Below are 25,039 nucleotides of genomic sequence, written 5' to 3'. Positions count from 1 at the left end.
AAACGATAAAAATAAACAATATTTTTCATCTTTACTAGCTAAATAATTAATTTTATGTTTTTTAAAAATTACTAATTACATCATAAATAGAAATTATGCATAAAATGAATTTATGATTTCGAATAAAAAATGGACATACTTTGATTGTGCTATACATCCCATGTGGTTATAAGATATGTTTGTCCCACTAGAATAAGTCTCCTTAGAGTTGTGATCGAGAGAATATTTTTGTTTTCTTAATATAAGAGCAAATCCTATAAATTTAATATTCCACGTCACATTTTCTTATGTGTCACGCAAACCAAATTAAGTATATATATTCCACCTAATTACCCTTTTGCCCCTTATTTGGAATACCTCTAAAGTTTTAAAGCAATATTAAAATCATATTGCATATTTTGATTGTTATTGAACATTTTAATAAATATAGAAGAAGCCAAATTAAAAAAAAAAAAAATGATGCCAATTTAAGAGTTTGGTCAAAGTGAAAAAGTGCGAATCAAAAAAAGCTGCAGATAATTTGTGATATTTACTTTCTTTTTATAAATCTTTAAAATAGTTATTAATTTTTGGTTAACTTTTTCAAAAAGAAATTATTATTACTATTTCACTAATTTCAATAAAAAAATAACTTTAAACTAACAAAAAAAAAAAAAAAAAAAAACTAATTTTAAGATTTTTTAAAAGTACCAAGAACTTTTAAAGTAGGGAAGACTAAAATTAAATATTTTAATAAAAAAAAGATAATATAATAAAAGAAATGAAATGAATGCAGATTTTTGCACACACAAACAAAGACAACACAGAATCGATTTTTCTTACCTAATTTGCTATGTTAAAAAGCCTTTCGCCACAAATTTCCTATGGACTCCTAAAGTTAGTCTCCACAATTACAAAGTCATTTGCATTTGGACTCCTCATTTTCTTCAGCCAATCATGTAATTATCATTTTTGAAATTTATAGAAATGCTAAAAATCAAATATGAATCAAGAACAGAAGCATATATGATATTATTTTCAACACAAAAGAAAAATAAAGAAGCGTAAATGATTTGATTACAGTGCTCTGCTAAATCAGAATCCATGGGGAAATTATTAACCTTTGCAGAAATTCGACTACACAATTCCATAGAAAGATAAGTTTTTGTCCAATATTAGTAACTAATAGACCATTCAGACTTTTATTTCCCCTTTTTTCTTTTTCCATTTTTGGAACAAACCAAAATCTATATATATATATATATATATATATATATATATATAATTCCTCCTTGGCAACTATTGGTACATGGAGAAAATAAGAAAGAAGTTTAAATATCTTGTTTGTCTCAAAGCGCTCACACCGCTTCATAATATTTAAGAATGATAGAGCTAATTTCAACATACACAGGCGGGATTCGAATTTTTTACCTTTTAGTCGATGACATATGTTTTAGCCAGTTGGCAACGTCCAATGTCTGCTAAACACTTAGAGAGAAGAACCCGTTCTGTTGTTAGAGACGGCTTCCTTGCCTTGACCATAAGTTGCCAAAAGGCATTTTGTCTCATGGTATCAGTCCAAAGAACTGCATCAAAACAAGACCTGTTTCATGTAAAGACCAATCAACAGGGAATTCCAGAAACTGAAGAAGTTAAAATATCAAATTTCATTGCAAATAATTCAACTTATGATCTAACAGGGAATAATAATGTCTTCGCCAAAGCTTTTGACCGATTAACATAAGAACAACACTGCATGGGCAATATTCTGTCAACCAAAGCAGGCGGAAAAGATTATGAATCCATGGCCATTCCTTTCTAGAAATTAGAATTATGGGACAATATACATTGCATTCTCAAGGGTTTCTGCAACATAATCAGAGAAAATTCACTTTTGAAAGAAATGTACAAAACATATATCACATAGGCCAGAAAGAAATTGATTGCAGTTGAGAAGTTGTTCTTGAGAGCTTGGACGCCAAATTTTGAGAGAACCAATCTGAAAGATTTGCTACTACAAATCCCAAGAATACCTATAACAAGAAATCAACTCCATGATTTAGTAAAAATCGTATGAATGAGAATATAGGGGACTTCCCTTTACTAAATTTTTATCAAAATTTCAGTACTCAACACTTCAAAGTAACGAACAATTGTTAATTTTCCCTGACATATAATGAGAACAATTATTTGATGTGGTAATCATATGGTAGCAGCCCTTTACTAAATTTTTGGATGTATGGTAAAACAGTTATTTTTTGTCTCTTACTTCCAACAAGAACTTTTCCAAATTCTCGGCGACTGTTTATGTTTCTCAAATGATCACTGTTCTGTGTACTTCTTTCAGTTTGTATTTTTGAAAATAAAATCTTTAGTCTCAAAGTCATCTATAATTTTCCTACCAACCCTCGCTCTCTCTCTTCTTTTTTTTTTTCTTTTTTTTTTTAAAGAATTTTTGCCCCAACCCTTGTGACTAAGATCTACTAAATACTTATACAATGAGCTTTTTACACTTAAATCCTTTCTCTAAATTTTCAGCGGGTGTATTATATATTGACATTAATAAAGTAAATAAGTCATTACCTTCTCGTTCTTTCTCTACGGTCTAATTCTCAATATTGGATTACTAGTTTTGTCAAAGGAAAAGAAAAGGAGAGGAAAGGATATGAAAAAGAAGGGTGGCCATAAACTATTCCATTAAATAAGTTATAATGGTAAACAAAGATAATGTTATTGAAGTGGCAATTAATAAGTGGCAATTAATAGTCTAGGGGATTACATTAATAGTGGCAATTAGTAAAATGTTATCCATAGTAAAACTATGTATGGTAATGACATATAAAGTAAATTTTCATTAAATAGCTAATATTACGTAGATAGTTATATTGGTAAGGCTATATATAGTAAGCAAGCTTTATATAGTAAGCTGAAACTGAACTATATATATGCCCCGGGGCTTTGAAAATGTACTTTCTGTATTCCCTCTTACTATACATACTTAAAGTCATCAATACAAATCCTTTAGCCAATATTCTCTTTGCATTTTCTCTATCCTGTTCTTTGTGTTCATCTAGATCGAGTATGTGCATCCTGTTCTTTGTATTCATCTAGATCGAGTGTGTGCGTTGTTCTGTGATTCTAACATTATCTGATTGCGAAGTTGCACTAAAATTTAAAGTAGAGGTCACTAACAGACCTCAAGAAAACCATACAAAACAGAACAAATACAGGACTAGTGTCACAATCTACAACAAAAAGAAAAGATAGTTTTCATCCAATGGTTCAAAATTGAAGTCCTATTCAGCAAACATGTACTATGTGGGTTAAATTAAGATAATTCACCATTTCAGTTATTTGAAGGAATCAAATTGCTTACCTGAGCTGACCCAATGATATAAATTGCCGAATACTGCCGGCCATGGATGATCATATCCTCCAACATTGCAACAGGTATAGTAAGGGAAACACCAAGAGCAGCTACCAGAGGAGAAGTCCAAACAACAGCCAAAGCCCTGTGTGTACCATAAAATTGTAAAGCAGGACACATGTAATTAAATGCTGAACACAAAAAGTAAATGAATTTAGAAGATCTAAAACCAAAGGCTTGCCTCTGTGATTACCAGAAATAATCGGACAAAAAACTTCCAACAAAAGCATTGACAAGTATAACTTTTTCCACATTAGCGGAGTGAGGGAACACGAATCTGGGTTCAACGCCCATGGCAGTCAAAGGCCACACTGAAGAGAGGGAAATTGAAAGTATTTAATACACGATGTAAGTAGTTCTTTTTTCTTCTTTAGGATTGGAAATATGTAGCTTGATTCTTCTAAAGGTACAACATTACTGATAGATATATTTGGACCAAGTTTATGGGTTTTTATACCCTCCCTGAAATTGCACCTTAATGCGGAAACATGCAGTGCAAAATAATTAGATTTTTAGTGAAATCATTCAAGGTAAGAACCGATCAACTATTTTTTTATAAAAAAAATCCTTGGCTAATGGCTTATGGCTTATGGCTTATGGCTTATGGGAGAATTTATTCTCCTCCCCTTTTGCACTCTTTAATAAAAATTGTGTCTGATAGTATATATGTACGAAGCAAAATGTTTCTTCCTTTAGAACAGAGGAGATGCAACTATGATCGGAAATATCCTTCCATAATGCCTCCTTCCCCTCCAGAAAAATAATTGTAAATAAAACTAAAAGAGAGACAATAAAAGTGAAACTTGATAAATAACAACAACAACAGCAATAATAATAAATCAATTAATTAATCAGGCATTTGGTCGTTAAACTAGAGAAAATTTTACCCTTACCTAGCCACCAAAGAGCAACAAAGGTGAAAAGTCCTATACAGCCAAATAACTTTTGCATATCTAAATTTTGTCCTCCTCCAGCAAACTTTTTGAGAAGCACTGCAGCATCCGAGACATAATGTACAAATGAATCAGTATATGGAAAATATGTCTTTGCAGTCGATATGTTATCAACTGCTTATCACAAGAGAAGTTCGGATATCTAACCAGTGAATAGGCCATAAGTCATTGATGAGAGAACTGAAAATACATTCCCCAGAAGTGCATTATTTTCAATTCTGAAGACAGTTGTACCCATTTACTTCATCAAGGTTAAAACAAAAATTTGATAAAAATGTTTGGCAATGCCACCATTTATTTTAGAACACAAGAATGATCTAAATGATCCACCAAAACAGAGGAGAATTGACATACCCATTTCCATTTTTCTGTAATTCATCTGCAGCTGAAGTCTTCCCAAACGTTGTCATCGCAACACCAGCCATGCTAACAACGACAGAGACAACTTTGACTATATTTATTGTGTCTTCACCCAGCAATGCACCAATCAAAAGAGTGAACAACCCTGAAGTGGAGGATAGCAATGTGGTACTTGCAACGCTTGTTCGAGCAAGTGCAGCATTTGTTAAATACTGCAGACATACAATAATTTTCAACTTTGTAAGTCATAACCTGACCATATATTGAATATATGCCTTGTTTTCTATGTCTGATTACTTTCTTAAATGAGAAAATAAAATTATCTAATGTTTTTGAGTCATATTGAGATCTACTCTAAAATATTTAATACTCTAGTTTACTTGGAATTTCATCAAGATCTGTTAATATTCAATAAAGAATGTTCCATTGTAACACGTTGGAGACTTTTCGGTGATATGAAAATTATTGATAAATGATATTGGGGTTGTTTCTAAAATCATCTCGTCCACTATCAACGTTCTCTTTCTTTCCTCTTCCTACATCAATTAATTACATATTTCTTAACGAAACTAAAAGCTAACACGACTCATGATAATGCACTTCATCTTTTAATATAGAACAAAGCCATAATATTAGAAAATATCTTCTCATCACATTGGTGATACTACAGACCACGTTTATGTCTCAAATTATAAAGTTCGAAACCATAAATTGATAAGAAAGATAAATTTTGAAGGTATACAAACTAGTATCTTATTTAATCACGAATTAAAAAGAAAAAACAAATCAAATATATAACCTCCAAGGGAATGCGTTAGCTCATGAGAATATTCTTAGAAATTAAAAATCAAGAAATCAGTATCTCACCTCTGTTAAAAACCAGATAGGAGCAATGCAAAAGCCAAAAGCAGCAACTTCCTTTGCAGTGAACTTTCGGTCTCTTTTCAGTGTGTTTTCTTTATCTATATGTACAGCCACCAACGGTGTTCCCTCATCCTTACTATACATGTCTATGGTACAGTTTTTACAACTTAACTGTCCTTGATGTTCTATTTCAGAAGCAAAATTCACTTCAACTTTCTGCAACTCTACGGAGGACTGGTAAACCACATTGAGATTATCGCCGCATTTAGAATTGCAGCAATAGAAAAAACTCATTAACCAGTCCTTAAGAAATGCTATAGGAAGATAGACTATCAAAAGTGATGTTGTAACATATGATACTGCAAACGGTTGCTCATAATCTGCAAATATACTCTGTCAAAACATGCTGGTCAGTTGCTGCATGAGCCAGATTGAGAATTCAAGTAATAAATACTGAATGTAACATAGAAACAATGCAACTGCATGTTGAAAGATGAGAATGCCGTATGCATCAATCAACTGCAATAAATTATATACCAGGTAGTTTCATTCCAAAAAGAATCTTGGTTCCCATAAACGATATCAAAAACAATTTAGGTTCTCATTTACTAATTAAATTGTGTTTGAAAGAAAGCCGTAATGTGAGCCTAGTGATAGCCACCCTCCTGGTCATTGGACCAGAAGTCAAGAATGATTCCAGCTGCTTCTAGTGACTCAGGAACACTATTTGGACTCGAAATCAGCCAACTCAAAAGTAATTTTTTAGCAATTATCTCTATAATAGAAGCTCAAAGAGTCTGTCACTTATATTATTATATACCATGAATTCCGAGTATCATTATGATAATCAATGAGCAGTATTCGGATGATATGAACAGAACAGATCAGAAACAAAGTTGAATTAACATTAATAACTAAATGAACTCTATCTAAATCGTTCCCTCATTAGTTCAAAATCAGGATGTGAATGCCAGTTCATGTAAGGTCGAGAGAGAAACTTACCTGGGTAACTTCAGCAGAGGAAACCCACATGACAACGACACTGAGAATGAGAAGCAACCCAAGCTTGTATCTCCAACACATTTTCGTCACAATTAATGAATGAAAAACTTCTTCCTGTAGAACTATTTTTGCATCTATATGCCTTCATTCACTTTCCCACAATAGCTAATCATCATGTCAGATTCTCCATTTATGGAAAACATGGACTTTTAACTACGTAAACATCAGTCGATTATCGTGCAATCGACGATGATGGCAGATTAAATAAATGATTTGTGATACTCCCACAAAAACCAGTCGTGCTCTTCTAAGTGGAGAAACTCTTTATCCACTTTTGATCTAGTGCACCAGCAAGGTTCACCACAACACAATGATCTTTTGGCATACTAATAATCACAAATACGCCAAAAACTTCAACAAGAACACTCTGCGTCTGGGCATACACCTGGAACAATACTTTAAAGCAATAGTAACAGATAAATATGAATGTTTTAGATTGCTGGAAAAGATCCACGCTGATAGAACCGTAATGCAAATGAACATTATATCTGATTTGGACATACCACCATGGCATCTTTCTATAACTTGCACAACAGGTAAAAGAAAACAGAAAAAGTGTTATTTTCTCATTCAAAGAGAAAACGTAAAGTAAAGTAGAGGCCAACAAAATAAAGTGACAAATCTCCAACCATGCGTTCATGTTCCTTTTGTGGGACCCGGAACCAGGCATTTTAAGTGGATGATATAATTGATAAAGCATAAGCACTATGAAAAATGATTATAATGGAAACCTCATCAGAGTGTCTAACTAATAAAGAAAAGTTATTCAAAAGATATAACCACATTCATTTGCACGATACAAGAATTCGAAACCAAATTTGGGGAATTCCAGCTCAATCTTATCAATCATCGGATTGGTTTAAGATAAAAACTAATGACAAAATGATGAATATAAAAGAAAGGAAGAATCAAAAAAGGAAAGGACCAAAAAGAAGTTTGGGAGATACGGAACACGACAAGACAACAACGAAGTCGTAGGAATGTGGAACTGGAGGGCGCCATCCTGATTCAGGTGTGACAGCCATGATTGATGAACAGCAACTCAATCATTTTGTCCCATCATGAGGCTTCGTCGCATTTCCATGTTCTAAGCACTAAACCGGTGAAATTGCTACTTACTTCTTAATCTTTCTCTTCCCGCCATTTCAGGATCCGTTCCGATATTGAACCCGAATGATTTCGCCTTCCATCCAGTTCTCATTTCATAGCGCGGAATCTGAAATACGGCGCAATTGAAAGGGATTCAAAAAGTGAAAAGAGAATTTGAGCTTCTCCGGGCGGCGGTTGAAGTCGACGGAGTTCTATACGGATCTTTGCTATGGACCGTGAGTTTCTAGTAGCTGTGGTCTTCCAGTATTGGCCACGTCAGCCGTTCTGAATTTTTTATCGAGGTAAGTATGTTGCCAAAACAAGAAAAAAACATTAACAATTTACATTTTTTAATGTTATTATAATGTCTAATAAATCTCGATATTTATTTAATACTTTTTTAATAAATTTATAAATATATTTGAGTTTTGTCTTATAAAACTGAATATTTTAATGGTATGTTTTGGAAGTTCACATGTGACTAATTATTATTATTATTATTATTATTATTATATTGCTTAAACTTTTTCAATTTTTATTTGGGTAGTTGAGTTTTTATATTACTTTCTTCTCATTAGAAACAATTTTATTTTTTAAAAAACTAAAATGACACATTTCTACAACACTGAGGTTGTTTATTATTATTATTTTATAGATAAATAGAAGTCCATAACTTTACCTGTCTTTTAAGCTCAACAATTTCATAATATCCATTATACTCTAAAATTTTAATAAATATTTATAAATCAATTATATACATGTTAAAGAAAATAATAAGTGGAACAAAAATTGGCTATATACATTGGGCCCATACGGTAAATGGGCCAGATTGGGCTCAATTTTTAATATTAAGCCTGTTACAATTCTCAAAAACCATTTTTATAATAATATAAAAATATATATTATCACAGCAAAAATTATTAATTTTTATTTATTGTTGTTGAAAAGTCGGGTTTGAATTGGTACGGGATCTTTTGAGTGGAATCAAAAACAAAGTCATGATAACGCATACAGTGAATAATAATATATCGTTGTGATGAACAATAATATATCGTTGTGAAGAAGATGATAAATGACATTTAGATGAACTAAACGGGAGAAACATTAGAATCATATAATAATTTTTCATGGCGATAAAATGTGTCTAAAACTAAATTCATCCGTATAACGAATTTAAAATGGTTTACACATCTTGACAAGTATAGGAAGACAGTACAAAATTTTGGAAAAAGGTTTCTTCAAACAATTTCGTTTAAATAAAGAAAAACAAAAAGTTTACCCCTTTTTACACAATTCCCTTTTAAACCAACTATATTAATTACACTAATTTAATTTATTAGGTTCTAACATGAATTTATTACATCCATATATCCAAAGAGACACAAGGGATGGATCAATATCAACACCAGAATAGATTTTGAACTTACCCATCTGATTCTTCATTCCGCCATTTGAGGGTCGAGCCCAACCTTTAAATTCTTCACAGTGTTAGATCAAGGGCTAGAACCCCACAGAACCTCAGCAATTATAGTGGCAGCTTCGGCATCAGAGACGCAAGCTTTTCGAACTCTCTTCAAAATTTCAGGCTTAATGGCTCTCTTCTCCCTCTTTCTCAAGCCCTCTCCAACCTCCAATTGCACTGCAAACTTGGCCACACAGCTCGCAAATGGATGGCTCTCCAAGAACCTCTTCTCTCTGCTTTCTCTTCCCTCGACCCCGCCGGCGGCAACCCCTCTACTCTCTTCCGCCGTTTGTTTCCCCAGTCCGATCAAATCGCCGCCCAATTCCGACCTCTGTAGCTCCAAAAGCCTTTCTATCAAGCCCTCTTCCAGCATAGTATCTACAGCCTCTTTGCGGCCGAAATAGCCGATTTCAACGATGCAATCCATGGCTAAAACCCTAATTTGCAGGTCTTGGCAATTCAATGAGCTTATTATTTTTGGTATATCGCCGTTTGACTGGATCTCCTCGACCAGCGGAGACCTAACTAATCTGATTAAGGAACAGAGAACTTTTAATGAGTGAGAGGAAGCCATTTGAACTAGGGCGTGAATCGTCGGTCCTATTAGTACTTGACCAACGAATACGTCTTTGTTGAAACGGACCATAGCCCCAATCGCGTACGCCGAATGCTCCCGGATCGTTTTCGAGTAGTTAGGGTTACAAACAATCAATTCGAGCAGCGAAAACACCTTTGATTTTAGCATGAGATCCTGTAGCTCGCGATTGAACCCCTGAGCGAGACGATTCTCGAACTGAATCAGTAGCTTAATCGATTCATTTTCGTCGATTGATGGCTCTTTAAGAGCTTGAACTAGATTCTCCAAGCTCTCGCGATCAATCCAAGCTTGAATCTCTGACTCGATTGAACCAGCGACTTGAGATACCGAATTTGTCGCGAAACGACGCGTTAAGAACGACCTGAGGCTATAACCTCTGGACTTCTGAAGCGTCTCCACCAAGGTTTTTAGGTTCGCAAGGTGCTGAGAAAGAATCGAAAGGTTCGGATCACTTGAAAGGATTTTTTCGGATTCAACCTCGAGCTCGAGCAGAGCTTTAATGGTGGGCGAATTGAAGTCCTCGGATCGAGGACTTGGATTTGCCTGTAACTCATGAGAAGCCTGTTTGAGAGCTTCAAGAACTCGAAGAACTCGCGGGCTATCATCCTTGTTAGAAGAATCGTCCATGGCACCGCTCCTTCAAGTTCTAATTCTGGACGCGGATTCTTCGAGACAGAACGATCTCGCGCTCGCGCTTTACATACAATCCAAACAAGCAAACTACAGTTGGAAGAAAGCCGAGGAGTTCAGCTCCCTTTTTTTCTTTTTGTTCGTAATAATATATTTTCAAACTTGTTGAAATAAAAAAATAATAAAATAATAATAAAAGTTGAAGTTGTCTCCGACAATTTTAGATTAAATATCATTTTTATTCGAAAATTTTAAGTCTCAGACTATTTAGTAAATGTAATTTTGTAACTTATTTCTTGTATCATATTATTGGCTAAATTTCAATTTTTTTTATTTGTGTCTAATAATAAGTTAGTAAATTAAATTTTTAAATGGAAAATTAAAAATTAATGACCTGATTAATAATTAATCGTCAATACTATATATATTTAGCATTTTAAAAGTATATAAATTTAATTGGTTAACTATCTATTTTGATAGAGTTAAAAAAAAAAAAAAAAAAGGAAAAAAAGAAAAAAGAAAAAATATTAGTATTTTTCTTGTTATGATGTTTTGTTTTATAGAAATTTGGTCATAATAAAATTGGATTGGGAATTATTGTCACATTATGTTAATAATGCAAATAACCAAATTCTTCACCAACCATTCCGCTCATCTATCTCTACATAAAAGTCGAAATTATTTTAATGCAATAAGTTGAATGGATAAAAACTATACAGTTTTGACTTTTTAAATTTAGAAGATGATTTTAATTTAAAGACCGTGGTTAGTTATAAAATTGATTTTAATCTTTATGTGTGTGTTTTGTTTGATATTAAATTTGTTGAATATTGGTAAAATCACGTGTTAATTAATTAAAGAAAATTTTATAAATATATAAATAAGAATAGGACCTTTATCGAGTCCAAAAGTATATTTAAAAAAAATATGCAAATTGACAAGTAAAAAAAAAAAAAAAAAAAAAAAAAAAAAAAAAAAAAAAACAAGAAGATCCCTCTGAATATGCTTGCTCCACGTGGCTTAAAGTCAACCCAACGATGCCTCTTAACCCAGCGTGGCATTGTCTATTGGGGTTTTAGAAAGTGTACACACATATATATATATATATATAATTAGGTCTTTCAACTTAAAATTCTATTCTTTTTTAATTTATCTTTAATCTTTAAAATTTGTTCTAAAAAACATTCTCTTAAAATTTGAAATTGGTTATAAGAATTTTCTTATAAGCTTCTACATCAAATCTTATTATTTGGGAATTGAAACCTATTTTTAGGGGTGAAATAAGTTTAATATAGTTTAAAAGGGGTGAAATTTATGTATTAATTAAAATATTTGTTTATAAGTTCGTGTGCTACATTTACTATTTTTTTTAATAAAAAAAAAAAAGCAACCTTTCTGAGGGGTAAATTTTAATTTAATAAACAAATGAGTTAACAAAAATTCAAGACAGTAACTTAAAAATTCTAACTAATTTGTCTCTTCTTTGGTTCCTCTGTAACATGTTGTGAACAATTTGATTGTCTGGTTTTTTTTGAAACATGTAATGTCTGTATTAATTTAGTTAGACTTAAATCAAATATATATTTTTACTTTAAATGAGGCATGATTTAAATTTTTAAATAGGTATTTATTAAATCATAAACTTAAAAAAAAAATGTCTAATAAATTTTGAACTTTTAAAAAATATAATAGATTTTTGAAATTTTAATTTAATGCTAGGTTTGAAATTTTAAAAAATAAATAGAAATTTAATTTATTATTTTTTTTTTTTTTTTGTTTAACACAATCTAGGTGGAAGTGGCATTAGAGTTTTATATTATTTAGTCGACAAATGCTAAACAAAACTCAAGAAATATGGTAAAGGTCAATGAAATTTCTCTCTAATTGAATACCGGTCTTTGTGATGGCTAAATAAAAGAAGACTAGGCAAACCTTGCCTAAACTCGTATTGGCGGGTAAAGAAGTTAGGTGAATGGGAATAGACAGAAGTATCACATTCGTCTAAGGTTGAACAAACTCAACCTTGGCAAATTGATGGTTAGTAGTGTATGTTAAGACAAATGGTGGTTACGAGACAACTTGCTACTAAGCTTCTTGTGTTCCATATTTCTTTATTATGGGGTTTACGTAACAAGTGTGCTTTCTCTTTTTCTTTGTTACGATGAGACCTCGCTTTATTTGGTAGTGAAGGGGTGGAATCAATGTCGCCTTAACTGAGTTGAAATAGTAAGTCGTCGAGCCTACGGTCATTCTCATGCCCTTACCTTTGTTGCTATCAAATCTACACTTGACCATTACTATAATCGAGACTCGGGCTTTAACCTTTTCAATCATTAGCTGGCCGTAGGGTTGATCACACAACGTTCGTGAATTTCTATCCATACTTTTCTATAACTTTTAGTTTTAATAACGGTCCAATTGTATAATTTTACCGGATATAGCTTTAATAAAAATTTATAAGATAAAAGATGCACCATCCGGAGTCGGTGGTGAGGTTGTTGGTTTTTAGGGCACGGTTCTCAATGCTGAGGTGGACTGCTCGTGTGCTCCATACCTACCTATACTGATTGAGTAAGAGAATTTTAAGTAACAAAATAATAGCAACAAAAAGAAATATTTTTTATAAATTTTAGAGATTTATATAAACATTTTAAAAATTAAAATAACAGGAATTATTTAAACCTCAATTTTCTTTTATACATATCTTTAATGCGAATTGATTTGTCAGCTAATTTGACAGAACATTTCCGCAAGGGAGGACGTTGTTCTACGCCACGTCACCGGTTTCTTTGCTGCTAATTTACGCCTCCACGTTGCTAGCCTGACCTTCAAGCTTTTTCTTCAACCCGACAATCTAGCCATTAGCGAACCTTCTCCCTTGTTGGGGCGATCTTATCCCGTTTCATCCCTGCATCTTTTCCCGCTCTCTTCCCGGCTAATGTTCTCAGGTTCTTTACTACCTCTCGCACACAATGATCACTTACGTTATTCGTGGGAAAACGATTCAGACACTTGTTGTTTATGCATTGTCTGTGTCTCTCGCACACAAATGATCGCTCGCGTGATTCGAGGGAAAATGATGAAGACACTTGTTGTTTATGCATTATCTGTGTGTAATTTGATAGAAATTCACGTGGTGACTGGTTTTCAATTGTTAGTTAGTGTTGGCTTTCATGCAAAGCGAAACAAGTTTTTGAGATTTATGTCCATTTTTGGTTGTTGGATTTGATTTCATCCCATAGAATGCCGAGTATGCTGTGGGCGCTCCCGCTTAGTAGGGGAAATGTTACAGGTGGACGCGAAATGGGGATAGATTTCCGACGCGAACTTTGAGTTGTGGATTTTTGAGGATTTGACTTTCGTTATGTGAATTTTGTGATTAACTATGCTGTTTGATCGTTATTTTAACGATGTCTTTCTTTGCGAGGTTGAGAGTTCGGACTTCACTCTTTCTATGATAGTGTACACGGTTTCATTTTTTCGTTCATGTTGTTTGAGCTTGATACTAAATTTTTTCTGTAGGCCTGATTTTGAAATTTTCTTTGCTCTCTTTCAATCGTTCTTCAGATGTTGAAGTTCTAATCCATGACGAAATATTTATTTACTATTATTATTATTTTTTTGTCTTGATGCAGTTCATTGAGTCATCAATCATGCTAGGAAATTCCAAGCTGGAGTGCTTGTTTCTTCGAATTGCACTTGCTTTGTGCATACTTATTAGCTGTCTGAGCTTTGGGAATGCAGGGATCACCAGTACATTCATTCGATCAGAATGGCCATCCATTGATATGCCTCTTGATAATGATGTATTTGCTATTCCAAAAGGTCACAATGCCCCTCAACAGGTAAGCTCTTGATATTTTGGTGCCAATTTCATTTTACTTTGGAGCTACTCTTGTCTTTGGACTGGGCACTTTATGGAGAATAACAAAGATATCCCCATCACTTCCGTGTAGGTGCACATCACCCAGGGTGACTATGAAGGCAAGGCCGTTATTGTCTCATGGGTAACACCTGATGATCCAGGGCACAATAGTGTCCATTATGGTACTTCAGACGAAAATTATGAGTTCACTGCAGAGGGAACAGTGACAAACTACACCTTTTATAAATACAAGTCTGGTTACATTCATCACTGTCATGTTGGTGACCTCAAGGTAACCGAATATAGTTTTATTATCGATGGAAATATTAATCTTACTTATAACTTCTAGCTGGTAACTCCATGCGAGAGTTCAGAGATTAAAAATTACCAGATATGCAAACTTCTTTTTTGTATCTTCACTTTCATTAGGCTCTCCCTCTCGTCAGAAATTTGACACAAACGCATGCTTTTTTTTTGACATGGACCATAAAGCTAACTTAACATGCCATATATATGTTTGATTCCAAGATTATTGCAACTCTCTTCCTCTCTTGACTAGATACACACTCTATCTCTCTGAAAATATGTTCCATTGATGAGTTTAATGGTGCCCCCTTGATCCAGTACAATACCAAGTATTATTACAAGATTGGGAGTGGTGATTCTGCTCGAAAATTCTGGTTTCAGACACCCCCAAAGATTGATCCTGACGCTTCTTACAAATTTGGGATAATTGGTGAGAGTTCTCTTTCTATGTGGAGTACTGATGTCGAAGTAGGTTTTCTAGCTTATTTTTGTAACTTAATCTTACATGTGCAGTGTTTATTATTGAACCATTTGTATTTCTTCTACATTTCTTCTTTTTCTCTTTCAGTTGTACGACTATATATGATTTACTTGTACTCATGTCCCCTCAAATTAGATGGGTTAAGTTATTTAATGTGTTTACATGATACCATATGAAATTGAATATTAGTTGTATAATCGAAGAATTACACAACAAATTTCATTCATCATGTTTTCTAGAGGCTATTACTGAATGATTGATGAACTTTTCAACATCTGAGTTGATAAAACTATGGTAACCTTAATATCTGCAATAAAAGTACATGAATGTATTAGCTTTTGATTTCCAAATTCGATTGATTATCATTAACAAAATATTATCATGTTTATGTTTGTTGTATCTTGTCGACAAATGATAAATCATAAACAGAAATTTACCATTAAATTAAGAAATGAGGGTCATGGTACTAAATAATGTCACATGGGGCTTAGAAAATCAGTGGTTTCTCCTCTAAAGTGACTTTCGTATACTGTATGGTATGTGCTTGGCTCCATCCCCCTCGGCAGTTTCCCTGAAGAAAAGTAAATCTTTTGTTAAATTTACCAAGTCCGCTGGTTCTCTTTTCGACTACGTTTCATCTTGTTCAATCTACTTTTGCATCCAGTAAATTTTTGCAACAAAATGTAGTATATTAGATACTAGGTAGGTTGCATGGACATTCATGGAAATAAAAAAAAAAAAATTTAAAAAATTACATCTAGTAGACTTTTGCGTCATTATTTATTTAACCTGTTGCTTCTACTAAATAGCTATTTATGCTCTAGGTGATTTGGGCCAGACATTCAATTCTCTTTCTACTCTACAGCATTATATGAAGAGTGGAGGGCAGACAGTATTGTTTCTTGGAGATCTCTCTTATGCTGACAGGTATCAATTTAATGACGTTGGTCTAAGATGGGATTCATGGGGTCGATTTGCAGAGCAAAGTGCAGCATATCAACCTTGGATTTGGTCTGCTGGAAATCATGAAATAGAGTACATGCCTTACATGGTAAAAATTTAAACAATTTGATTCAATCATTGAATAACAATATTTCAATTCTAGCTTAGTAATTATATTATTTAACAATACTTTCCATGTTTGATGTTGTTTGCGTAAATATTTTAAACTACATTATCATTCTATGTGGATATGTAATATGGTATTTACGTAATCTGTATAAATATGTTTTCTTCTGAATTTAAATACTGAATCTGCCTCTGAGTTACTCCTGAAAGATGGGAAAAATATTTTGTCCTGCTAATTCAGAACACATGTTGTTATATAATTTCCTAAATGCTCGAAGTTCACTCAGCTCTTTGTTGGAATTAACTTTAGATTTACTCAGCTTCGCTAAGAATTGAGTCAGCTAATTGTAATGTTTATCATGTTTTTTCCTTTGATATGATTCCTTTTTTCTATTTTTAGGGTGAAGTTGAACCTTTCAAATCCTACATTCATCGATATCTGACCCCTTATTTAGCATCCAAAAGCAGCAGTCCTCTTTGGTATGCAATCAGGCGGGCGTCGGCTCATATTATAGTGTTATCTGCCTACTCTCCATTTGGTAAATACTAAATATACATATTCTTGCTTTGCACGACTAGTCAACTTCTTTAATAGTTGCTGCTCTTTATGTAGGAAGTTCTCATTCCTTTCATTTCCTTCTTATTTGCACATCAACATTAGGTTTGCACTTAATTACTAATTACTACCAGAATTGAAGATCAAGAGATTTTTTAGTTAATTTTTCCTTTCCTTTCTTTCCTTTTTTTTTTAAATTTATTTATTTATTTTGGTTGTGGGGCTGTTTGGGTCCCCATAATTGTACTCTTACAAGACAGTATTGTAGCTTTTAAACATGTATTTGACAAATTTGAAAGATAGGTTAGAACATCACGGGGAGAGTTCCAATCACTTCAACTTCTTTACAAAATGGATCTAATGACGTTGGTTTTGTCAAATGAGCTGTCAAACTTTGGCAGCTTTAACTGTTGGAGGAATTCTTCCTCTTGTATGTCTTTTGCATGTAGATGATATTGTAGCTCCAATTGGGGTTAGAAAGTTGTTCACTTCATAGACCGAATTTGGATAGTTGACATGGTCATCAGTATATGCCATTCTCAAATACACGTGATTAAGCTATTGAACTGTCGAGTTTAAGCATTTCCCATGCAACAAGTTTTTCTGTTTAAGAATGTTGAGTAGCTAAACTTTGCAGATCTACCCTAGCGTTTGAAAGGTCATGTGTCCAACGAGATAACCAGTTAAAACACCGCAACTGAGGATTGGTTCCATTTTCCTTCATGTAACCGTGGCATGCGTAGTTCAGTCTAGCTTTCAAGTAAAGTAAAGAAAATTTAACATGTTAGTTTCTAGCTAATTTGAACACTTAGACAGGCACTTGGATAATGAACTCATGTCCCGTATTATCTTATGTCTTCCTTTAATCTTTTATGAAGGCTACCGACTTTCAAGTTTTTGCCCTTTAGAAACTTTACAATTATTTATTTCAGTGAAGTACACACCTCAATGGCACTGGCTTCGTGAGGAGTTGGGAAGGGTTGACCGGGAGAAGACGCCATGGTTGATTGTTCTTATGCATGTTCCAATCTACAATAGTAATGAAGCACATTTCCAGGAGGGTGAAAGTATGCAATCAGTATTTGAAAGCTGGTTCGTGAAGTACAGAGTTGATGTTGTCTTTGCTGGTCATGTCCATGCTTATGAACGATCGGTATGTTGCTCTTTCCTTTTTAAGCCATAGTGTATTCTGGTGTGCAACATTGTTAGACAAATGCTTATGTTTACCTTGTTGCTTTGTTAAATAAATGCTTATACCACAGTTGTCTTATTTGGATTCGAGTTTTATTTCCCTCCTTTTTTCCTTCTTATTTTTAGTATCGCATCTCAAGTATACACTACAATGTAAGTGGTGATCATCACACCATAGCAGACAAATCAGCCCCTGTTTACATCACAGTTGGAGATGGCGGTAACCAGGAAGGTCTTGCTGGAAGGTAAAATTTATTAGCATTCACTAAATTCGTTCATTAGTGTAGATTGTGACATTCAATATGTCTAACGTGGGTTATGGTCTGTCCATCTGTATTAGGTTTAAAGATCCACAACCAGAGTACTCAGCATTTAGAGAAGCCAGCTATGGGCATTCAACTTTGGAACTCAAAAATAGGACTCATGCATTTTACCACTGGAACCGAAATGATGATGGGAAGAAAGTGGCAACAGATGAATTCATACTACACAATCAATACTGGTTAGTGCACTTTTATGTTATTATTTCTTTTTTTTATTGTTATTCAATTTTCAAAGTTTCGAGAAAAATGAAAGAATAAAAGGACATACAAAAAATAAAAAACCCCACAAAATGAGGGAAGCTAAAGACGGCCCCCAATCAAGTAAAATAAGACCTAATGGGTAAATTACAAATCGGCTTAGCTACCAAGGCCGACGTTAAACCTAAAAAGAGCCCAAACGTGACTCAAAGACCTCTCTCAACTCTTATTAAGACTCTGTTATTCCTGTTCACCCCAAGGCTCCACATAAAACATTCAAGTTTTCATCGAGAAAAAGAGACAGGATTAGGGAAAAAGGAAATCTCAACATAAGGAGTCAAAAACAAAAACCTATGTTACAGATATAAGAAAAATCTCCAATCAATCATAACTACAACTTCAATGGTAAAGAAACAGGAAAGCAAGTATTCTGCAAGTGACTTGCCCACTTGTGTGTAATGGAAGGGGGATCAAAAGTGAAGATATTATTGTCTTCACCTCTTTAGTTTACATGTAAAATTGATTTCAATTCTTGCTTCATTTGAAATGTGTTAGACTAACTGATTTTGTCTATTCCTGGATCTCCCTTTACTAGGCATCTCTTCAGAATCCAAGCAAATAAAGTTGTTTGCTCTCTCTGAAGAGATAAATAGAAAGAAAAACATAGCATCTCTAGAACAATTTTCTACCCTCTGGTCTTTTCTCCCGCTTATCCCCCATCGGCTTCTCTGTAAGGGTAGAAGCACATATTTAACTACGCGGTCATCATAACGCAAGCACATTCCATATTACATCTAATCAAACGACTGACATAAACTTGATGCAGTTTGTGAAATCTCTTGCCATTGATCACTAAGACATGTTCGCGTGTGCAGGGGACGTAACCATCGAAGGAGAAAACTGAAGAAACATATTCAGATGGTGATTGATGAAGCATGACCTCTTGAAAATTTAGCCATTAAGCGCCTGAGGTACAATAGCTTGATACTGCTTGTGTGAGGAAGTACACTTATAATATGCGTCTGTTTTATTGAGATGTTTAGCTCCTATCTCTGGCTTTTCAAATGGGTTCACTGGCTTGGGAATGTATAATGTTTCGATGGATCTAAAACAGTTTATGGATAGCTTTGCCTATATTTTCAGATGCCAGCATGCCCGGTGGCTATTAATATCTTTTAGTAATCCCAAGGAAACTTCCCAATATTTCTCAATTGAAATGATGAATGGAAGTTAACATAGCTATAAGGTAAACATTGAAAGAAGACATGGTGACAATATCTCCGACCCAATTTCAACTATATAGAAAATTAAAATTATTGTCATTATTTACCATTTCAATTGCAATATCAATTTTTAATATCATTTACCATCAAATTGGGAATAACCCTCCCTTTTTACAATGGTACATAAGTGTTGTTGACTTTCAATTCTAGAGAAGTTGAAGGAAAAGAAAAACTCTAAATTAATAGGTGATTCACCTAGTAAAACAGAGATGAATGATATCTGTTGGAGGTGAAAACTCTAATGACAGGGTAACTAAGTAAAGCATCAAACGTGGAAAGACTCTGAAGAAGGGAGGTGAACTTCTAAATGACATGGTAAATCGATGAAATCACAGTGGGTCACACCTCTGGGAGTTTCCAACACAACACACCTTTTTAAGGTAGTCTTGCCTTCTTCTGTGACATATAGTTTGCTCTTATTGACCACAGCTGCTCCCCAACAAATTTCATGTCTGGTCGTTCCGCTCGTACCGGTGCTGCACATTGGATTGCCAATTTGAACATTTTGATGACAATCTCTGCGTCAACAGTTTCCTCCATTGAAGGATCTAAGGTTTCCAGAATTTTGTTTTCACTATACTTGTTGAAAGCCTGCAACGAATCAAAGTAAAACAAGAAGCGATCTTTCAGAAACGATGAGTAAAAAGTTCGTTCGAAACTTGAAAGGTTTCTTAAGAAAATGATTAGAATGTTTAACTCACCCATCTTATTGTGACCCGCTCATCAGGAGGCCTCTTAACTTCCAATGGACGGCGTCCTGTTAGAATTTCTACGAGTAAAATCCCAAATGAGTAGACATCACTCTTGGTAGTAAGTTGATAAGTCTTCATATACTCTGGGTCAAGGTAACCAACAGTTCCTTTCACCTGAGTTGAAATGTGCGTTTGATCTGTACTCAATGTTCCAAGCCTTGCAAATCCAAAATCCGCCACCTTTGCTCTCATGTTTTCGGTAAGAAGAATGTTGGTAGACTTAACATCTCTGTGAATAATTTGCTTCTCTATTGTCAACAAGAAAAAAAAAGGTTAACTGGCTGGACAGCAGAAAATATCCAATAAGATAACCCTAAACAAAGCTTGGGACTAGTGGTCAATAAGGTAATAATAAAAGTTTTCAAGCCATGGTAGCCACCTAACTAGGATTTAATGTCCTAAAAGTTCTCTTGTCGACCAGCTATGGTAGGGTCAGGTGGTTGTCGTGAGAGATAGTGTGAGATCTCGCATCGGTTGGGAGGAGAACGAAACATTCTTTATAAGAGTGTGGAAACCTCTCCCTAGCAGACGCGTTTTAAAACCTTGAGGGTTAGTCCAGAAGAAAAAGCCCAAAGAGGACAATATCGGCTAGCTGTGGGCTTGAGTCATTATGAATGGTACCAGAGCCAGACACCGAGCGACGTGCCAACGAGGAGGCTGAATCTCGAAGGGGGGTGGACACGAGGCGGTGTGCCAGCAAGGACGCTAGGTCCCAAAGGTGGTGGATTGGGGGGTCTCACATCGATTGAAGAAGGGAACGAGTATCACGCTGGACCCTGAAGGGGAGTGGATTGTGAGATCCCACATTGGTTAGGGAGGAAAACGAACATTGTTTATAAGGGTGTGGAAGCCTCTTCCTACAGACGCGTTTTAAAACCTTAAGGAGAAGCCCGGAAGGAAAAGCTCAAAGAGAACAATATCTACTAGCGATGGGCTTAGGCCATTACAGATAATTGAGGTGTGTGCAAGTCGGTGTTAATAATATTCTTACCAAGGGACTTTGAGCAGTAATTGCAGATCCACAAAAATCTTCTCTTAAAAGAATTTTTTAAAAATAAATATTATTTGAGACATAAAATAATTGCTAATTAAACAAACTCTTCTATAAATGTTAAAATATACACACAATCAAATGGATGTGTTGCGTTAGTAATTATGTCCACTTTCAAAGTTGGCCCTTCCTGATATCAAAAAAATGACTTGACATTTATAAGCCGACTAATGAAAAAGATTCTAACCTGCATACATATGGAGGTAAGTTAGTCCATGAGCAATGTCAATGGCAATTTCAAGTCTCTGATTAAAATCCAATACTTTTCCATGCACGCCTACAATGATAAAAGCGCAGTCATGAGCCTTAAAGAAGCCATCAGAGTTAAACAACAGGTTAATTTTTGGTCTTCCATAGGGTAGAAACATTACCATCCAAGTGTTCTCTAAGAGTACCATTTCCTACATATTCCGTAATGATAATGCGCTCATTTCCATGATCAACATGACCTAGCAGCTTAACCAGACTCCGATGATCAATTTTGGACAGTAACTCTACTTCACTGCTAAAGTCAGTTCGTGAATTCTCAAACAGTTCCTGCAAAATAATTGTGTTAGAGATGCTGTTACTATTCTCAGAAACAAGGGTTTGAGATTTTACATATCCTATCATCATAAAAACAGCATAAGAATTTGGTACTTGCCTTTTTTGAACGTTTTATGGCAACTACATGCCCATTTTCTAGTTGTGCTTTGTAGACAGTTCCAAAACCTCCTTCGCCTATGCGCAGAGCTGGGGAGAAATCTTGAGTTGCTCTGGCTACTTGGCTCATGTTGAGATGTACAGATCCAAGCCGTTTGAATCTGGGAGATGGGGAATATCTAGGACTAGGTGGTACTCGAAGTGGACTGGCTGGAACCTTTTCAGGAGCAGGGTTCATCACTTCAATGGAGGCTGAATGAACTGCAGGAAGGAATTTATAACTCAATTTCAAGAACATTTGATGCTCACCAGGTAATGTCAAGGAAGGGCAGTGCCTTTGTCAAAAAAGGACACAAAATACACAATTTAGACATACTGCATTCATTGACATATTGAGAAGAAAAATTAGTGACTGAAGAGTGAATAAAAATGTTCATCTTGCAATGGCCCTTCTTAATGGATAACAAAAATTCTAAATTGAGTTGCCACTCTCAGTTTGACATTTTAATGGCTTTCATAGGACAAATTTTTTAATGGCTTTTATAGGACAAATCTAGCACATATGGTACTCTTTGGGCTTTTTCTTCTGGGTTTCCCCACGCGTATGTTAGGGCTGTTTCCACGCCCTTATAATACTTCGTTTCCGTCTCCAACCAATGTGGGATCTCACAATCCACCCCCCTTGGAGGGCCCAACGTCCTTGCTGGTACACCTCCCAGTGTTAGGCTCTGATACTATTTGTAACAGCCCAAGCCCACCGCTAGAAGATATTGTCCTCTTTGAGCTTGTCCTTCTAAGTTTCCCCTCAAAATTTCAAAATGTGTATGTTAGGGAAATGTTTCTACACTCTTATAAGGAATTCTTTGTTCCCCTCTCCAATCGATGTGGGATCTCACAATCCACCCCCCTTGGGAGGCCCAACGTCCTTGCTGGCAGACTACCTGTGTTTGGCTCTGATACTATTTGTAACCGCCCAAGCCCACCGCTAGCAGATATTGTCCTCTTTGAGCTTGCCCTTCTAAGTTTCCCCTCAAAGTTTAAAAGCGTGTATATTAGGGAGAGGTTTCTACATTCTTATAAGGAATTCTTTGTTCCCCTCTCCAATCGATGTGGGATCTCACAATCCACCCCATAGGGCCCAGCGCTGGCACACCTCCCAGTGTCTGGCTCTAATACCCTTTGTAACAGCCCAAACACACCGCTAGCAAATATTGTCCTTTTTAGACTTTTCCTTCCGGGTTTCCCCTCAAAGTTTCTAAACGCATATGCTAGGGAGAGGTTTCCACACCCTTATGAGGAATGTTTGTTCTCCTCTCCAACCAACGTGGAATCTCACAAAGGTGAGGTAGAATCTTTAACTAACAATACTCCTATCCTCATAAACTGCAAGAAATTCATATAGAACCAATGACTCACCTGATGGTTGTTCTATTTCAATGCCTCTTTGAACTGTGCGTCTCCTCTTTCGATAAAAACAAGGACAGAGAACACCAAAACATAAAACGAATGTTCCAGTCACTACCATTCCAATAGTTTGGGGGGTTGCCAAAGATTTCCCATCCTGTTTCGCTCTATGATGAGGATAATCACCATCTTTAAGCTTAGTGTATTCCTCCTCCCTTTCTTCCCTTAACAGTTTCCTTGATGTTTTAACTGAAATATCATCTGCAAAAAAGTTGCATTTGAAACACCTGATTCCATCCGAAACCGAGTAAGGAATCTGATGAGCACTTGAAACCCCTGATTCCATCATAAACTCATGAGCATATACTCTTGGCGATAGGGCCAGCAACACGCCCATGACGGCCGCTATTATCGATGACATAACAAGAAGAACAGCCATCTTTGGAACTCAAACCCTAAGAAAGCGATCAAGACTATTTAATCAATTTATTCCATCCCGATCACCAGAGCTGAGACGAATAGCAACAATTTTCCAAAGTCACTCCCAAATTGCCCTAGTTCAACAGCACCAAAACTTACCGGAACTCGGAGAGACGATCTAAACTCACTTCACGAATCGCCAACACTCAGAGGCCAACCAAATGAAGCTCCGATCAGAATAACAGCAGGAAGAATTCCATCGGCGGCGAAGCTAACAATAGAGTGAAAAACAACGAATCGCAAGGCAATAGCCAATAGCAATAACAAAGAATCGTCGAGAGAGAAGGCGATGTACCATAGATAAATGGAGTTGGAAGCGATAGGCTTGGATAAAGTTGACCGCTCGGAAAACACCATTTCCTCAACAATCCTTTGCTCCAGTGGTTGATTTGAACATAAATTTCGTCGCTTCGTCAAACTCCTGTGATATTTTCCAGATGATTAATAAATACAAAAAAATGTTACATCCATTTCAAATCAACGGCCAGGATCGAAGTTGACTGGATTCCAGTAGTTGTTTTCATGATTATGTGGATTGTTCTTCATCTTGACGCGGCTGCAGCGGAGTCGATCAGATTGTTGGAATTTTATCCAATAATAATGAAAGTATTTAATTATTATTCATAAGGCAATTCCATTAACGGTCAAAATGATGAAATGTTTTGGTAATTAACTTTGACACGTAGTATTTATTAATTATATGACTCGACCAACTACAAAGAATGTTATTTATTCAAATTTCGTAATTAACTTTTTTATTTTTATTTTGAGTTTTCTCAAAACTTTAACTTGTTTAAAAAAATAAAAATAAGAAAATTATATATATATATATATATATATATATATATATATATATATATATATATATATATATACTTAACTTTAGAAATTTAAAAATTAAAAAAAAAAAAAAAAAAAAAGTAAAATAGTTATATAATAGAGCTTTAATTTTAATTTTAACTTTAACTTAAAGAACAAGTAGCAATTATTTACGGGCCAGACTTCCCGTAGTCCA

At 34.9% G+C, this 25,039-nt stretch overlaps 4 protein-coding genes and 1 long non-coding RNA gene across 5 annotated transcripts; 2 read left to right on the top strand and 3 right to left on the bottom strand.

Annotated features, from left to right (window-relative positions):
• Positions 1–1,613: 1,613 nt before the first annotated feature.
• Positions 1,614–7,528, bottom strand: LOC111793976 (putative vacuolar membrane protein YML018C). Its single transcript, XM_023676070.2, has 8 exons — positions 6,586–7,528; positions 5,587–5,976; positions 4,714–4,931; positions 4,507–4,577; positions 4,300–4,398; positions 3,600–3,717; positions 3,356–3,491; positions 1,614–2,012 (listed from the first exon to the last, which is right to left on the bottom strand). Exons 1-8 carry the CDS (start codon positions 6,664–6,666, stop codon positions 1,899–1,901), a joined length of 1,227 nt encoding a protein of 408 aa, XP_023531838.2. The 5' UTR covers positions 6,667–7,528; the 3' UTR covers positions 1,614–1,898.
• Positions 7,517–8,175, top strand: LOC147793009 (uncharacterized). The gene is made up of 2 exons (XR_015420805.1): positions 7,517–7,657; positions 7,795–8,175. It is a non-coding gene; the product is annotated as an uncharacterized LOC147793009 (long non-coding RNA).
• A 779-nt stretch (positions 8,176–8,954) lies between these two features.
• Positions 8,955–10,594, bottom strand: LOC147793008 (uncharacterized). Its single transcript, XM_087123083.1, has one exon. The coding sequence runs from the start codon at positions 10,419–10,421 to the stop codon at positions 9,228–9,230; it is 1,194 nt and encodes a 397-aa protein (XP_086979209.1). The 5' UTR covers positions 10,422–10,594; the 3' UTR covers positions 8,955–9,227.
• Positions 10,595–13,173: 2,579 nt separating this feature from the next.
• Positions 13,174–19,554, top strand: LOC111792704 (bifunctional purple acid phosphatase 26). The gene is made up of 10 exons (XM_023674262.2): positions 13,174–13,372; positions 14,060–14,269; positions 14,381–14,581; positions 14,914–15,025; positions 15,901–16,127; positions 16,545–16,683; positions 17,633–17,853; positions 18,018–18,136; positions 18,232–18,393; positions 19,288–19,554. Exons 2-10 carry the CDS (start codon positions 14,078–14,080, stop codon positions 19,349–19,351), a joined length of 1,437 nt encoding a protein of 478 aa, XP_023530030.2. The 5' UTR covers positions 13,174–13,372; positions 14,060–14,077; the 3' UTR covers positions 19,352–19,554.
• Positions 19,555–19,750: 196 nt separating this feature from the next.
• On the bottom strand, positions 19,751–24,576 carry LOC111792703 (calmodulin-binding receptor-like cytoplasmic kinase 3). The gene is made up of 7 exons (XM_023674258.2): positions 24,124–24,576; positions 23,557–23,999; positions 22,142–22,401; positions 21,870–22,035; positions 21,686–21,775; positions 20,397–20,695; positions 19,751–20,286 (listed from the first exon to the last, which is right to left on the bottom strand). The coding sequence occupies exons 2-7, from the start codon at positions 23,981–23,983 to the stop codon at positions 20,071–20,073; spliced, it is 1,458 nt and encodes a 485-aa protein (XP_023530026.2). The 5' UTR covers positions 23,984–23,999; positions 24,124–24,576; the 3' UTR covers positions 19,751–20,070.
• Positions 24,577–25,039: the final 463 nt, after the last annotated feature.

Source organism: Cucurbita pepo, chromosome 4 (assembly GCF_057944985.1).
Source record: "Cucurbita pepo subsp. pepo isolate OVF chromosome 4, ASM5794498v1, whole genome shotgun sequence".
NCBI classification, from domain to species: Eukaryota; Viridiplantae; Streptophyta; class Magnoliopsida; order Cucurbitales; family Cucurbitaceae; genus Cucurbita; species Cucurbita pepo.
This window is presented reverse-complemented; position numbering and strand designations above follow the sequence as displayed.